Source organism: Leptinotarsa decemlineata, unplaced genomic scaffold, assembly GCF_025532065.1.
Source record: "Leptinotarsa decemlineata unplaced genomic scaffold, Ldec_3_MD MMD2_P_RNA_scaffold_2, whole genome shotgun sequence".
Classification (NCBI taxonomy): domain Eukaryota; kingdom Metazoa; phylum Arthropoda; class Insecta; order Coleoptera; family Chrysomelidae; genus Leptinotarsa; species Leptinotarsa decemlineata.
This window is the reverse complement of record NW_027412529.1, coordinates 15,918,714-15,937,121: the sequence shown is the minus strand read 5'-3', so window position 1 is coordinate 15,937,121 and position 18,408 is coordinate 15,918,714. Positions and strand designations below refer to the sequence as shown.

General features: G+C 37.0%; 1 protein-coding gene across 1 annotated transcript in view; it reads right to left on the bottom strand.

The window, feature by feature from the left end:
- Positions 1–325: 325 nt before the first annotated feature.
- Positions 326–18,408, bottom strand: part of LOC111507098 (cytochrome P450 9e2) — a 58,370-nt gene continuing 40,287 nt past the window's right edge. The window contains exons 6-9 of the mRNA XM_074186530.1: positions 12,488–12,819; positions 6,625–6,835; positions 4,934–5,176; positions 326–865 (exon numbers count right to left, since the gene is read on the bottom strand). Coding sequence (XP_074042631.1) covers positions 399–865; positions 4,934–5,176; positions 6,625–6,835; positions 12,488–12,819 — 1,253 coding nt within the window. The 3' untranslated portion in view covers positions 326–398. The remainder of the gene's footprint in view (positions 866–4,933; positions 5,177–6,624; positions 6,836–12,487; positions 12,820–18,408) is intronic.

Here is an 18,408-nt window from a genome sequence, read left to right as displayed (position 1 = left end):
ACATTCATCTTCTTGGAGAAAACCGATACCTCGGTTTTTGTGGCATTAAATTGAACCTGGTTACTTTCAACCCAATTGTAGTTTGCAAACAAATATTTTGTGAACGCCAAATGATAATTCTGATACATTTTTGAAATGTTGCTAGGGATGCTTTGAATATTCATATTTGAAATTTTCACGTTACCATATAATGAATCATTACAAGCTTATCAATGTTTTTAATTACAGGAATATGCTATTATGAAGAATACTTCTTTTGTTATATGATTGTATTTGGTGATTCACTCACCTCATTTTTGCAATCAAATAGTAAAATAAAACACCATTTGTTTTTTTCTCAGTATCTTGAAATCATTTATTATATGGCTTTCATTATTAGATGAAATGGAATAATACAACTATGTATGAGTTGATAAAGTTGACTTCATTGACTTTGTCAACTTTCTCATGCCCACCCAAAAACCTCCGTCAGCAACCAAATTGAAACTTTTCTTGGATGCTCTCAAAGGTGTGCAAGTTTTCTTTACTGGAACGAGTTCAAAATGGCTGAGAAGATGGAAAAATATCAATTTCGTTTCTAGAAGAGCAAATCTGGAACCGATACAGTTACGAGGTCCAAATCCAAACGGCGCATAAGTATAGGGGTTGATTTTTAATTTATTTTCATCATTAAATCTTTCTGGATCAAAACGGTCCGGATCTGGATAGTATTTTGGGTCCCGATGTATTGCAAACATTGGAATGGTAATGTTAGCGTTTCTTTCCAAATGTAATGGCTGTTCACCTGGATTCTGTGGTTCTATGATGTAAGCTTTCGTGCATATTCTATCTGTCAGTACAGTAGTGGGCCATTTTCTGAGGGTTTCTGAAAAATGTTATTATACAAATCGTTACTATTCAAATCACCATTTATTCATCATAAACACATGAGAAAACTTTTTGATAACTACCAGATATTCATGAAATTGACTTGTCCCGATAATTTCTCATTTGAATTAAATGAGAAATAACACGGATACTTTCTACGGAATAAATTTCATTCTAAACCAGTGAGAGCCGTCATTGGTAGCTATTAGATCAAAAATCGTAGTCAGACTGATGACTTTGTCAAGGGAAAATATTGGGAAAATGACTATTTTGAATGGAAATTCGAAACAATCACCACTCCCAAACTTTCAACGCAGTAGGAAATGACTGCCAAAAATAACTACTCATACCACAGCGTGGTGTTAGCCAGGTGGTTCTTCAATAAAAGTTTTTTCGTATGGCATTTCCTGATTTGGACCGCTTTCACAGATTTTGCTATTCACAGCTGATTCAGTACCAATATATGAAGTTGATGAATATCTAACACATTTATTAGCTTTTACGTTGCCTGTAATCTCCGAGTGATGAGACACTTGGTATGAAGTCAACCTATGTCATTCTGCCAGTTTGTTCAGTTCTTCATGGCATTCCTAGACTACTTTTGATGCCACTCTTGGATTTCAATACTAGTACAAGCTCAATATGTCCTCCCACTCCACCAGTTCCTTCAGTTTTTTACGACATTCTCAAACCAGTCACAATATTATTCTAGTATTCCAATACTGATATACTGTTTGATAGGTAAACATTAGATTCATAGGCGATGTTAGATAATAATTGCATGATTGTAAGAACAGACGTTCAAATTCACAAAAATGAATTATCGAACTTCGGGTGACGATGAATGACATTTAGGTTAAGTTAGGTCCAAGGTGAGTGGGTCTATTCGACTCACCACTGCAACCCGTAAGGGTCCAAATAAACTCAGCTTCTTAACGACGCCGAATAGTTTGTATAGTGAGTGGTCTTTCAGGTCAGATGGTAAGAGAACTGCTCTGCTGAACTCTAAAAAACCTGATTCAATACCCAGCGGGGCAAGCACAAAGTATATGTTCTGCTATTCCATCGTTAATGAGGTGGTCGGATAGTCAAGGTGCAAGATTCCCACTTTGATACCAGGTACAACCTTCCCATATGAGGGTTTTTGCACATCAGCCACACCTGACGATGCCTTAAAATTCAAAGTTGCAAGGCTTTTTCGCCTCTGGTTTTGGTAAATCATCACTTTAGCGCAAACGTTAGCTAACCTGCTCATGAGGGGGTTTGGTCCCCCACCTGAGACAGATTCTGCGTACGCACGCTCAAGATTTTGGTGTCAAGTGGTTTTATAAAGTACCCCGCTCTTGAAGAGATGATTCAGTCATTTCTTGGCTGCACCACCAAACATTTTTTAGGTACAGTTATTGGGTCAGGAGTTGGGGAGTTGAGAAGCTCTCGCTCTCGAACTAAATTTACAGGGAGGTCAGTTGGAGTCGTAAATTCGACATCCATCTCCTCTGTAGACTCGCTCCTGAACTAAATTTACTAGAAGGTTAGTTGCAGTCGTAAACTTGACATCCATCTCCTCTGTTGACTCGCTTCTGAACCAAATTCACAAGGAATTCAGTTGGAGTCGTAAACTCAACATCCATCTCCTCTGTAGACTCGCTCCTGATCTAAATTTACTGGGAGATCAGTTGGAGTCATGAGCTCGTCATCCATCTTCTCTATAGGCTCAGCGTCAGAAAGAATTTTTAAGTTCACTCTGTCCATAAAAGTCCCACGAGTAGCTAGGACAAGAAGGTCAATCAGAGCAGAGCCCCACATTACCGTGACAAGGCGATGCTACGACGAGAGGGCGCCCGGCACACAACTTAGGATTGAGTCATCGTTGGAATGCCATTCAGTTAGGGAATAACAGAATCACTTGTGGTGAAACCACAGCCTCAGGATCCACATAGCCCAGCGGGAGATCCGGTGGCCGGATTCTTAACCACAATATCCCAAGCCAATACACTCGCCAAAAACAGCATGCACAGTAGTTCAGGTAGTGAAAGATGAACAAGGACAGCCATGTCGCTGATCCAAATCTGTTTTTCCGTTAACCAGCTGTCGCACCCCTACGAACGACAACCCTCAGAAGTCGAAACTTGTGCGAGCTAAGGATTAACGAGGTCTTACCTTTTAACGTGTGATTCCTAACACGGGTTGGACGGTAGCAAGTGAAGATCGATCGTTCAGATTAGGGCTTGAACCACCGACCAACACGGCAGTCAATTCGAGTGAGTGAACAAAGCACCCACGCCGAACTGCTTGGCTACCGTCTACCGGCTTGGCTACCGGCTACCCAGTTTCTTAACGAAACCCATTAGTTTGTATGGTGAGTGGTCTTTCAAGTCAGATGGTAAGAGTACGGCTCTGTCGAACTCTAAAAACCTGATTCGGTCCCCAGCGGGGCAGGCACAAATTATTGCTCTGCTGATTCATCATTATCCAAATAGAGGAGACACACACACTCTTCTGACAGTCCGAGTCTCTGTATATGATGATTCAAATGACAGTTACCTTTAAGATGACCTGTTAGACATCGTAGTTCATCTCTATTGTAGTCCATTACTGAATGACAGTACTCAAGTAACCTTCAAAAAGTATGTGTAGTGGTGATGATGGTATCTTCCATGATGCAGACGACATCTATAGGATTGAATATCAGATATGAAGTTTCTTAAGTCGGTCTACTTTAACGCCAAGTATAAATATCGTCTTCTGTATTTCACATAACTGTAATAGGCACTGGTTTCAATGCAGTGAAAGCTGGAGTGAAAGATGAAAGATAATCACCAAATAACTCCAATTGATTCATGTTTTTCATTGTTATTCTTTTCGGGTGGAGCGGAGTCTCACGAACGTACCTTGATACAATGGAAGTATACCAAAGAAGATTCTAGAAAACCATCTTGTATAAAAACATTCCAGTGATCAAGTATGTAACGGGACAAAAAGGTTTGATCTGAGGCAAATATATCTTGAACAGCTGAATATTGCAGTATCCAAAAAAAATTGACCTTTACAACTTGGACATACGTTTCCTACCAGAGGAAAAAACAGATTAGTCCAACCGTTGATAAGTAAGTCAGCAGGCCATGAAAGTCATCAATTTTTTGGTCGAAGGGCTTTCAAGACTCTTCCTGATGAAATTCATGATATCAACCGATATCAAAATTCAAAAGAGAATTGAAAACATACGTATATCAAAGGAACCGGAGAGAAATTCACCAAATAATTGAAAATTAATATTTCACAACAGAATTAATCCACAAATATTCATGATATTTTCTAGATACTTCTGTTTCATTTGTTTTGCTCTACCTACTGTTGATACATATGTGAAAGTTTCACTTTTGATCCAATTACATATACTTCCTCAAATTAAATGATTAAAAATTGATTGATCGATATTTCGAAACTATTTATTTAATAAATAAGATATTTCAACGTCTCATTGTAAAAATGTAATATATCATTAATTATTATTATTTTATATGTTTATTGTTATTATCTGTCATATTCATTTTATCAAGCAAAAGTCACTTCTATTACTGTCGTGATATTGTTCGTTTATTCAACTATACTCTCTAATAAATGGAAAATATGTATATATAATTGTATTTCTGAGAATGAACATTATTTTCACTATCATTCTCAAGGAACGTTTTGATATTTTTGATCTAATATGCTGTTTGTCAAATTCATTCATTTTGCTACAAGTGTCCTTTTGTCATATGCAAAAATGTTCATCGTTTGGAATTCTATGAATAGGTAGAGATTCAGAACTTAATTTTGAGTATTTTACTTTACATTTGATTCTCATGTTACAATGAAAAAAGTTGAAACTAAAATTTCTTCATAATAAATATGTTGATTGAAACCTTTCTCCAGAATTATTGGTATCATACCAATCTTTTGAACCATCGCATTATATTCTGTTTATAATGTGTTTGGCCATAGCACTATTGTCAAAAATTTCAATAACTTCTCTTTGAATGTTATAATGATACAATTTATGGAGGATAATCAAATATCTCACCTGAAACAACCATATCCATGTACTTCATTTTCATTAGGGCCTCGTAGGTGAGGTTTCCTCCACAACTACTTATAGTTTTCTTGATTTCTTCCCTGAGTCTAGTTTGGACATCATCATGTATAGCTAGTTCCAGAGCCATGAAGCACATAAGTGACGAAACTTGTTCGAAACCAGCAAAAAAGAAAATCAATGCCTGCGCCGTTATGTCTGTATTAGTTATCTCCTTTCCAGAAATCCCTTTGCCTACAATCATGTGATAAGATGTTAAAAAAATTCTTAAGAACACATTTTTTTGAAGATATTGTTGTACTTTCATGTACTGAGAACAGATCAATTTAATATCCAATCGTTAGTTAAAATGATATTTTATTTCAAATCAATAAAATATCATTTCAATCAGCAATCTTACAATCTGTCATTCTGCTATAAATATTCGTTCGTACAGATTTGTTTTCTAAAAAACAACTTGACAAAAGTTGCGAATATCTATGGCAGAGTATTGAGACTTTCGCAAAAAACTAAAATTGCTGGATTTTGTTTGCTGGCTCTACCGCGTTCATGTCAAAATAATAATAAACAAGGCAGTTGAACTTTTTGTATTGTTTCATATTTATTCAGATCAGGTATGTATCAATTTTTATTGATGATTAGTTAGTTGAATCCCACCAACATTTTTTAAACTTATATGAATTTTATTATTAGCGTCAAGACTCGTAATTTCCTCAGGATATGTCCTGAGGAAATTACGAGTGAATATGAATTTTATTATTAGCGTCAAGACTCGTAATTTCCTCAGGATATGTCCTGCAATTTAAAAACACATTAAATATATTACCAAAAAGCACTGCTATAATACAATACTGCCTGTTTTATACACAAATAACAGATATTATCAAGAATTACTAAAAGGATTTACCGAAATATTTTTCAGTCCCGGTCCGTCACGAATAATTAAATAGAAAACAAACGCAATCGTACACTAACGAAGACCAACAGGAGGCTAGCCTTCTCTACCTCTATAATTTCTGCAACTGAAATTACAAATCGGGACGTATGTCGCTGGTTGGATCGGTCTCGTGGATGGTGTTTTTTTTTAAAGCGGTCGGAGGCTTGTCTCCCTTGCAACGTTTGGCATTTATTATTTCCGGTTGTGGGTTGATGGTTTATTCGTTATTCGTTCATGGGCGGTGCGCTTGGGTTTTGTTGATGCAGATGCATCGTAGTACGTACCACACTGTACGTACTACGTAGTGGGCAATTATGTATTTATATTGAAAATTAATGGTAAAGTAATGATAACCAAGCACTTTTAGAAAAAAATTATCATAATTATTTGTCAATATCTTTTAATTTATTGCGATGGATAGCCTCAAATTTTATGGGGAGGCTAAGCCTCCCTTGCCTCCTCTGACGAACCGCTGCTGGTCTGCGAGTTCTGTATATTGATTTCTACTTCTTTAGACATCTCTGATGGGGACAGCTGATTAACGTAAAAACAGATTTTAAACAGATTTTTATATACAAAATGCATGGAATCTGGAAATGAACTTATCAATGGTAGATCGAAATCATCCTGGAGTTGAGAAATATCATTGAATCTGAAATCAATATTAAAATGATATGTTGTGAAGTATTTCCCTTGTTTGATATTCAAAACATTATTCAATTCACCAGATTTGAAAATGACTCACCCATAAAACTTTCTTCAACTGTAGCAAAACCTGTACCTATGTCTACATTTTCTTCTTTATGTTCGATCCCTTTCCTGGATTCCATTAATAAATGTATCATATCAGGACGAACGATATTGTTTTCTTCTCGAAATTTTATAGTGTCATCCACCAACTCACGAAAGAACATACTAATTTTTTTGGTGAATGGAGATACAGATATCCTAAAAAACTGCAAAGCAAGAAAATAATGAGAACAATAAAACTTTTCTGATTTTATTTGAAGTACTGTAACTATTGCAACTGGAATTTCTGGGAAATAAAAACAGCAAGGCAATCATGATATTTTGTTTATTTGCCTTCAGAATAATTGGGATGATGGGGGTCCTTTAGGGTCTGGATGGTGATCATGTAAGCAATATCTACTCATTATTTATATACATCAATGAATATTACTGGAGTGTTATCCCAACACCTAACCGTTATTTCAACCTTTCAATACCACTTCATCACTTGGTGATCGAAACACGTGACGAAGTATTGAAATAACGGTTTGGTGTTGGGATAAAACTCCAATAATATTAATGGTTACGAACCATGCAGAGAAGGGGATCCGCACTCTTGACGACTTTACAGGCTACATCCAGTACCATTCTGTCATGTAGACACTCCAAACTCTAAAGTACACGGCATCCCTGTCGTCGGGGGAAGTACAATCGTGGAACGGACGATTTCGGATGCAAACTCCTATAGAGATGCATCATTTTTCGGGTCTTTATGTCAAGTTGATACATCTCCTCCAGACTCCACTTCACTACTCCAAACGAGTAGAGTAAGATTGGAACGGCAAGCGTATTTGTTGCAGCAACTTTGTTCTTCCCTGACAGCTCTGATGACGAGATCTGTCGAAGTTTGTGTTGATATTTTTCGCGGAGAGAGTTCTTCACTGCTGTTACTTTTTGTGAGTGGCGTTGTTCCACCCCGAGTAGTACTTATACGTCTCTCCGGCATCCAAATGTGTAGGATGCTCTCATCTACGAGCTGCACATCCCCTCGGTAGAACCCGCATCGTCTTCTATTGAGATGGACCATTGCACATTTGTCTATACTGAATTTTATACCGATAGCATGCATGTACCCTTCCACCACCCTCAAGGACTGATGGAGATCCTTCTCTCCAGAGGCATAAAGTTAAAAATCATCAATATAAAACAAATGGGTGACCTTCTGCCTCCGGTTTCCGGGGGTGCCACAGTTACATCCTTGAGTATTTCTATGCGCAACGGATAATGGCAAAAGTAAGATGTGGAAGAGAAGGGGACTCAGGGAATCGCCCTGAAATACACCCCTTCTGAAAGTGACTCACCCTGTTTGGACTCTGGTTTGACCAGGTGTTATGGTGAAGCGAGTTCGCCAGAGTGGTATCAGTTGTTCAATGCATCTCACCATTTTGTCGGGTACCGCAAGGCATCTGAGCAAATGCAAGAGGAGCTCATGCGATATTGTATCAAATGCCTTACGGTAATCAATCCAGGGCAAAAAGAGGTACGCTTATATTGTATTGAATCCTGCGTTACACATCTATCGATGAGCAGATTCTCTTTACATCCTTCACATCTTCTCTTCGACCCTCTCTGCTCATATATCCGTTCGAACACTCGGTCAACTGCAGTGAGTATTCGTGTGTATAAGATGCTTGTAAACAACTTATAATACGAACTCAAACATGTCGTGGGTCTGTAATTCGACAAATCTCCGATTTTGGGGATGAGAACGGTTCGCCCCTCGACAAACCAATTTGGAATCGGCTGCTCTCCGTCCAGCCATGAGCTGAAAACTCTGGCCAGATGGGTGTGGGTGCTTGGTAGTTTTTTCCACCAGTGAGTGTTCAGCCCATCTGGGCCTGAAACAGCAAAGTTTTCGGAACACACAAGGGCTCTTCGAACGTCATCTGCTGTTATCGGGTTGCGCAGTTCATTAGGCTCAGGCTGTCAAAGCTCTCTGTTGAAAGCTTCAACTGCGCTGGGGATGGAGTGTCTAAGTTGAGTGGCTGCGGGTGTTCATAGGTATCATTCCAGAAGGATTCCACCTGATCAGCGGTCGGCGGTTATCCACAACACATGTAGGCTCTTGGAATAAGCGAGAAGGTTTCTCGCGGAACCTAAGGTTTTCCGCGATACTTCTCGCTTGCCTCACTAGTGACTTCTTAGCAGCCACTAGCATTCGTATCCTATCAAGGCAATGCTGTTTGGTGGTCAGCAGCACTCCCTGACTTAAAGTGTGATGGATACGTCGTAGTTTGGCGGCTATTTGCCGCACTGCGGGCGTGAAAGGCCTGTTGGCCGCCCTGTAATCCATCACACATTGGATATGAGACGCGTGTTGTCTCGCCGACGTGATCTTAATCTCCATCTTGTGTACACGCCGTTCAATATTTCGAATCGCAAGGCCTGGATTTAGTTTTTCCAATTCGGAAAGCGATTGGACGATGCTATTCACGGCGGTATTGATTTGCCCCGATGTCAGCCTTTTTTGTTAGAACACTATGAACCTCCGCATCCGAAAAAGCCAGGTTTTGTGGCTACAGGCTCCTTATTCTGTGGAGAGCCCTGCGTGTTCTGACTGACTCCATTGGTGGCATGATGTGAGTCTCCTCTACAACCGTGCCAACGGGTGGTAAAACTATCAGTTTCATCACTTCGTTAGCAAGCCGGGAAGGAGCTATATAGCCCTGCCGCAGAAGATAGGATACGTAATCCCTAAGATTTTGGGCGGAAAAGGCGGCATGCTCAGGATGTGTTTCACACAGAGCATGCAATCTCGCCATGTACCCTCTTCGTGCGGGCTCACTACTCTCGTAGCAATGCATAAGACTATCTCTTAGCTCATGCGTCCACTTGAAGCGTCCATTGTTATTGCCAGGGTTATCATCGGTGAGCAAATCATCGTTATGGGCCCCATCACCTTGCCTCTGACCCCTTCTAGCGGCTCGATTGTGGGGGCCCCTTCCTCGTTTACTAGAAACAAAGTGTTGCCCTGTGGACCCACGACCGGCACCGGAGGAAGAATATCGTTCTCCTTCCCGGGTGCGCCTGGGCTGCCGGTCCGGTTTTGCACCAGTTGCTCGGGTAAGTGATAGAGCAACTCACCAAAGGCCAAGGGTGTTATTAGCCATCCCTGCATATTATCATTATTATTAATTTTTCAGACCGAAGTATGCGCTGATCAGGCCTTCTCCTCCAAAGCCCAGATAAATTCGGGAGAGCGCGCCAGCATTATCAACCAACGACCATATCCCACACCGTGGGATCCGAGAATCATGTGCCCTTAGCAAGCGCGGTGAGCAAAGACTGACAGCCTTCAGCATCCATCGAGAGTAGAGAGGCCATCATTTCACCAAGGACTTCAATAATTATAACAGCCATCTTGATAGAGTGGTCTGGATAGAGTCTGCGGAGTTCGAGACTATTTCCGAAATGTCCCCTGGCTAGACATTTGTTCCAGCTCTGAAAATCCATCTATTTGTACTTCTGTCATTCATGGATGCATATATTCCTTTTTGAATGAAACGAACTTCTAACGATAATCTTGTTCCAATTGAAATGGCGAGCAAGCTGTCGCCTCCAAAAATCTCGCCTATCGGCAGTGGCGCAAAGATCGTCACAATCAGAGAATTGGGGATGCACTTCTTGTCAAAATCAATGGGTCTATAAACTTTTGGTCGGTAGTTGAATCTGTTAATCAAAACTTCAAAATATCCACAATTCCATGCGTATGGTTCAGTTGCAACAGCAGCCATTTGACTGGCAAATCTTCTATCTGAAAAATTTGCGTCCCACTCCACAGTCGATTTTCTGGGAAAGACACCACCCAGCACTCTCACGCTAGAATCCACAATGCCAGAAATTACTTTTCGACAACGTCCAGTCAGGCGAATTATGAAACAGCTCAATGTCAACAAGGCGTCTGCTCCTGATAAAGTGTTTGAAAAGTGCGCAAATGAAATCGCACCAGTATTTTGCAGACTTTTCAACCTGTCTTAAAAGAAAAGGGTTTTTTAAACATGAGTTTGAAAATGTCCATATAGGACGAAAGTGCAGTAACGTTAGTTACAAATAAAAGTGGTAAAAAACATAGAAAGTTTCATTTCTCTTTTCTTAACTATATACCAGTCGCTTTGCTATCAGTGATATCAAAATTCATGTAGAAAGCCATCAACTACCATATTCTTGAGCCTTCTAGGCTCCAACATCCCGAGCGATCATCAATATGGCTTTCGGAAACAAAGATCATCAAGTAACCTTCTATCTCATGTCACTCATATTTGAAATAACGCAATCGAGAAACATGGACAGTCAAGACCTGTTGCGTTTGATATTTCTAAGCCCTTCGACCGTATATGGCGTGAGAGTTTGCTGGCTAAACTTCAATGCTATGGCTTGTCGGATCACTTTTGTATATGGCTCTTTAGCTTCCTGAAAAAAAGTTTCCTGCAAGAGGCTGTCGATGAATATCTCTCGAATACTTTCACCATCAACGCTGGTATTCCTCAGGGATTTATATTGTCTTCAACCTTTTTTTTAGACTTATTTACTATCTGCAGCACACTTGTCTCGTCATTCCATTAGGATTCCAGGTCATCGACTGTGGATGCACATCTTCATCGGCAGCAGGAGGTTGCATATTTTGATAAGAATCTAGAAGTAATCTTGAATTTAGGTGAGAGCAATTAGGTTCGATACAATGCTACAAGAACCCAGGCATCGGTTCTCTCCAAAAAAATAAATCTCTCCAACCCGGATATAATAATGTTAGGCCAGACAGTTCCACTTTCTGCTTCAATATGTTTGTTGGGGGTCGAAATGGACACCAATATGTCGTGGCAAATCATGTCGCTGGAATTGCAGAACCGCTTCTCAAAAGTTTTGAACACCGGCACCATTCCGAATCAGAAAACTGTACACAACTCAGCAACTTTTGATGCTTTTTAACGTTCAGGTCATACCTTCTTCGTAGTATTGTTCTCATGTATGGAACTTCTCCCCCAAGCATAACGTGAAGCTTGACTCCTCAACATAAAATGACCAGCAAATGAGTGTCTCTTCTGCAACGTATCCTGTGTTGGCAGGCTGTACGGCAGAAATATTCTGCAGTATCTACCAGTTCTGAAAATATCTTCTAGAATAGAGGTATAAGATATCTCAACCTCATATTTCTTTCAGAATATTAATTACATTCGTTGATATTTGACAGACGGAGTGCTGAAAAGCTCCAAGAGGTTGGTCCATGCATTATAATATAAACTTTCTAATCGAAATGATTTTAAAAAACTCACTTCTTCATTTCAAAAATAAGTACTGATTATTTTTATCATTCTTGTTTCCTAATAATACGCATTTTGACGCGACTAAGCTTATGCAGTACATGTGTGATATGCGGTAGAAATGAAGTAATTTGGATCAATATGAAAAAGTGGGGAAGCTTTTTATTTCTTTCAACAATTTTAGTAGCTTACCTACCATTTTTGCATCATGACTCACTTATAGGTGATGCAAAATAAATAATGCACTACAAAAAATTTCCTCAACTGCAAAAAATGTATTCTACAACAAATCATTACTCACCTGATTTTGTTCCTAGAGAACTCAAAAAACCTCTCAATCTTTATGTTTTACTTTAAGTTATTTCAATATCTTCATGAAACGCGAAGCTTCCGATTTATAAGTGGATACAAATTCAAAAATATATTTTCTCAATACGAACCATATAACTTATCAATTGCAAATAACTTGAAAAATCCGTCAAAGTCAAGGTTTGAAAGGGTCATAGCAAAAAAGCTGTAAAACATACCTACTCTAAGATGATTAGCATGTTAATAACTCACATGGTAAACGCTGGGGATTATGAAATATCCAAAAATCTTGAGAAGTCTCCAAAATCCAGTGGAGTTATTTACTTCTTTTCCCATCAGATAGAACTCGTTATTGGGTTGTTTCATCGAATCGACTTCAACACCGAAAGCTGTTGTTGCTATGACGTCATTCGTGAAACGAGTGAAAATGTTCTTCATTTCTATTTCAATACAGTTTTCATTATTTTCTACAAAATGTTTCACGAATTTTTCTGAGCAGTCCGATATCAATAGAAACATTGTTCGCATTTTGCTGCTTGTGAAGGTTGGACTAAGAATTGGTCTCATATCACGCCATTTTTTTCCTGAAATATTCAACAGGTTGAAATCATGATTAAGACTGAAACATAAAACTGTGATCATTTATTTCATGTATCATATTTTCGTAGAGATATTTTCGGAAAAAGAACACAGTTCACCAGTAACTGAAGGAAAAAAATACATTATTGTTTGTTTTTGATAATTATCCAATATGACCCAATGTGCCATCTTGTTGTTCTAGGGCTACTAATTTTAACATACTTCATTGAAATGATTCTGACAAAATGATTATGGCTTCAGCAGCCGAAGTTTTCACTATTTTTTCGGGTTTGGAAGCCTTCAAATCCAAAATATAGTGATCCTGAACTGATTCTATTTGTTGTTGATTAGACCAGGGCTTTCAAAAATGATGAAAAGTGAAAAAACAATATCAGGATAAAACCCATTAGATTAGAAGAGGATTGTTATAAAAATGGAAGGAAAAATAAATTACGGGCGATCTGAGTTCGGGAAGTGGAAGGGGGTGAGTTTTTAAGAGTAAAAAATGGTTGATCTCGATTTCCGACAAAATTACGAGTCAAAAAAGTTGAATGGCAAAGTTGTAGGCGATCTAAAACATTTGTATCTATAATTTTTTCACATAACCTCAAAATTTATGTGAAAAATTCAAATAAACAAGTTTTTGATTTTTTATTTTTATCTTTTTCAAAACAATTTTTTTCTACAAAATTTTGTAAAAACTTACCTTTTTATGTCCCAAATACACTGTAATTTATTTGATTTGAAATATTTATTTTTTCAGCTTATTTTGACTCAATATCAAAACAGCACACTAATTTTCCATTGGATATTGTCGCATCAATATATCAGCTTTTTTTCAAAAAGTCGGTGTACTTTTCGTTCAATGAAATCTCTAGTTTCTGATGATGTAAAATAATATACATTACTATAGTAAATGTTCTCAGAAAATGCAAAAAATCGAAAAAAACTCGAATTCTAAAAAAATGTTTCAATCATTATGTACAATTTTGAGCTATTTATTGAAATTTACACTTTAATTACTCAAAAACCGTAAGACTCCATGTTACATTGATGAACGAAAAAATTGCAAATCAAAATATACTACTATAATTAACAAACGAATAAGTTATTATCTAATAGGTAATAATTTGGCAGAAAAATGAAATGGTAGGAGAGATCAAGAATAAATATTTGCGCTATGTAGAAAAATATTACGCAGCAAGTAGCTATATTATCTTTGATGGGTCACAGGAGATGGGATACAGTCACAAAGGTTTTCCTGTAAACAAGTAGAAGAAGATGCTGATGCTGATAAGATACTAATCAAGCTTGAACTAAATTCGAATGGTCATGACATTTATTTTCTCAAACCCGGTTCTGAAAATATAAAGGATCTATTTTTCACGTCTAATAGTTTCAAAAATGAATCCTTCAAAAATATTGTTGCATTTCTGTAATGTTTATCCGGTTGCGATACAACATCTAGAATTGCCGGAAAAGGAAAGAAAAGTATCGTAAATTCATTATTAGACGCTAAAAATTTGTCAAATTTGGCCAATGGTTTCTATAAGAAAGGTGCAAGTAAAGAAGATATAAAAAAAGTGGAACAATCCATCAAATCTATTTATAAATGAAAAATGAAAAAATAACACTGAATCAACTGAGGTTTCAAAAAAAGCACACCGATTTTATTTCGAATCTGATATTTTGACGCAAGAATTTGAAAATTAGGGTGCTTTTTGAATATTAAGTCAATAAGGGGAAAAATAAATATTTAAAATCTAATAAATTACAGAGTATTTGGGACATGGGAATGTAATTTTCCTCCAAATTTCGTCGAATTTTTTTTTTTTTTTAAAGATAAACATAAAAAACCAATACCTTGGTTATTTGAATTTTTCACATAAATTTTGGGATTATGTGAAGAAATTGTGAACACATAAATTGTAGATATTTCTGTTACCTACAACTTCACCGTTCAACTTTTTCAAATATAACTTGTAGTTTTGCCGTAAGTCGGGCAAAACATTTTTAACATACTCCCCTTTTTTCTAATTGATTTCATCCCACTGTTATTTTTTTTTTGGTTCAAAAATTATCGACCCTGGTCTAAATAGACTATTGAAGAAATTGTTTTCTTTATTCAGAAAATGATTAGGGAGCTCTATTTGTTCACTGTTCCAGGTACTCCAGACCTCCAAAACTGGCCGTGAATATAAAAAGCCACTCCCTGTTGCAAGAAGTAGATAATATGATTGTTCATCATTTGTGAAAAAATATTTCGAAATGACACAGCCTGTCAGATACATACAAGTTTCTGTCTCATGTATAGAGCTCCGCCCTTAAGTATACCCTGAAGCTGCTGCTGCTACTGCTGCCGCTGGATTCCATCCAGATGAGAGCCATCTGCCTGATTGAAGACGCGATTATCACTTGCAACCTTGATAGTCTGGAATATCGAAGAAGGTTCGAGATTTGTCTCTCTTCTATAGATACTTTCACGGGAAGTGTTCAAGTTACTTGGCACATTTGATTACACCAAGAGTGGTTAATATCAGAAATATGCGAGGGACTGCGTTCATGTAGAATAAACTACCCGAGAACGTTTTTCCAAATAGATTTGATCTCCAAAGATTCAAATCGAACGTGAATCGCTACTTCTGCACAAGCACCGCTCTTAGAGCGTCTTAAGGATTTTTCTGAAGTATTTTTGCTTTGTCTTCAATGAAATGATTTGGTGTATGGAATACTTTATTCACGAAGTGGAACTTCACTTATATAGTTAAAACAGAAACTGTTTCAGATTGTAACAAAAAAATTATCGGTTCTTCCATTACATGCAATAATTCATCAATTATTTTCATTTAATTAAAAATCAATAACACTCGATACAGCTATCGCCATCTTTTACTTAGAAGCTGAGACTATATGACTTACTTGAATAAGGTTTCGTAAAAAGAAAGTATGGTTAGTCTATATATAATGGTATAATAGTTCTTATGCAAATGGAGACGGTTATCGAAAAGTCCAATATTTTCTGTATCGATTTCTCATGAAGAAAAATCGATTTTCATTGAAAAAACGAAGAATCGCTGTTTGCCGATTTGCATTTGAAACCGTCAGGTTGATTATTTTTCCGTAGCGTCCATTTCGTAACTACTGAGATTTATTTTGAGAAATTACTTGAGTTCTCCTTACAGAGATTTATAAGTGGTACGTCAGTATTGAAAGCTCAGGCATTATAGGTACTGTTTATAGTGAAATTTGTATTTTTTATGGAAAAAATAATAAGGTCATATGAATTGACGCAAAGCATTTCCCACAAGGACAGGATTTTGAATGTATTACATTGAATATCTTAGTTATCCAGGTAAGTATCTTGAAAATGAAAGCTGAATTTTGTTTGAATGTTCACCATTCGTCCTACAAGGACATTTTCAAACGTATTCATTTGAATAATATACTTCTGTCATCATCACTAGAGAATGTGAACCAACTTTATTCTAGCTTCCAAAAAGCAAGTTTCAAGATTATCTCATTCAGATTATGTCAAAAATAATTTTAAATTACTAGGAAATATTATGTTTCGTTCAATTTATCAAATTCCAATTTATACTCAATATGACAAATTCAAATAATCAAATTTCATTCAGCGATAGTGAAGTTTTTTCTCAATTCTATGATTCTTTTCCTTCCAGCAACATTTGTGACCATAACGAATTAATTCGATATTTCTCAATACGATATATTTCTAACTTAGCACCTAAATTACCAAAATCTTTCGAGATATCACAAATATCAACATTTCTACGAAGTGTTGCAATAGTATTTCTCACCTTCATTCGGAAACAAAAACTCTCCTCTCGACTAAAAAAAATATAATGTGATATGTGGTGCTGAGTGCTGAGTGCTGCTGAGTTGTTCAACTCAGCAGCACTTGTGCTAACTGAGTTGAATTTCGCCTTTTGTTATATCAGCAACTAGCTCTGTAATTTATTTAAATATTTGTATGTAACTACAGCTGGGAAACAACAAAGGCGGAAATTACCTAAATTGAATTGTCAGCTGATGATTGGAAATTATCTATTGATAATTTTTTACTGTAAATTATTGATATAATTCTTTATAGACCAAAATTATATTTGTTTGCTTCTATTTTGTAATTTCAGATTTTCTAGAAGAAGGAAATGAAACTTCTCGTAAGCTCGAATTATCACATTTGGTTGGTTGTTCACATTTTGTCTTCAATCGAGGACCTCCTGCCCGGTGTTGACGATGCCTAATAGGCGGAAACAGCTGTCCTGTGGCTCTCGAAATGAAATCAATATGGGAATGATCAGAATACTACTTATCTATTTATTTTTTTGATTTTCATGGGATTATTTTCCAGCAGCTTGACTGCATTTTTGATTTCATATCATTTCTAGATACATATGGATTCGTTTTCCGATGGCATTTCAGGATAGCTTTCCAAATTTCTGCTACTGCAGTTGATAGGGGAAACCATCAACACTGACATAAAAATTTCAGAAGTTCACTTGGGTGTCACATCAGTTGGTGGTTCCATTTATGTCTCGCTTACGTTTACGCAGTTATTTTTATGAAGTACTTTTCTTGGTTATTCACCTTTTGTCTTCAATCGAGGACAGCCCAATAGGCTGAAACAGCTGTCTACCGGTGGCTCTTAAATTGAAATCAATATGGGAGTGATCAAAAAGTACTTATCTATTTTTAGATTTTCATGTAATTATTTTCCAGCAGCTTGACTGCATTAACCTTTCTCATTTCATACCATTTCTAGAAACATGCGGTTTCGTTTTCCAGTGGCATTTCAGGATATTTCCCCAAATTTATGCTACCGCAGTAGTCTGTTGATTGGAAAAACCACCAACACTGACATAACAACTTGGCAAGTTGTGGGTGTCACACCAAAAGGTGGTTACATTCATTTCTCGATTGCGTTTACGCAGTTATTTTTATCGAGTATTTTTTTTGGTTATTCACATTTTATTTTCAATCGAGGACCGCCTGCCCGGTACTGACGATGCCCAATAGGCTGAAACAGCTGTATATCGGTGGCTCTTACATTGAAATCAATATGGAAATGATCAGATAGCGCCGGACACCCATACAACACTCTCTGTGAAGCAAGACATTATTTTTTTCAGGAATTTAATTAAATGTATATGGATTAAGGCTGCAAAAGTAAATTATTTTGGAGTCTACAGGGTGGCTCAAAAAAGTGTGTTTTTCAAATAGAACACCTTATATTTTGATACACTTTTCGTGATTTCATGAAAGGTAATATGTACCTCGCTATTGTTTTTTTTATGAAAAAGGTACAATTGAAAACTAAATAACATCGAAATGTATAGAAATTATTTCTCTTCGATGAGACTTGTTTATCAATAATATACAGAATTACCAAACATCATTATCACTTTTTTTTAAATTTCGAACAAAGATAACTTTGTTATCTCTAATAGAACACACTCTATTTTTTGGACTGAAAAATATGAAATTCAATTATCTTTCATTTTATTTTGAAGTTCCTATAACTAACCTGAATAGTTTCTCAGATATTGGCTTTTTCAAAAAGTAGTTATGATTTC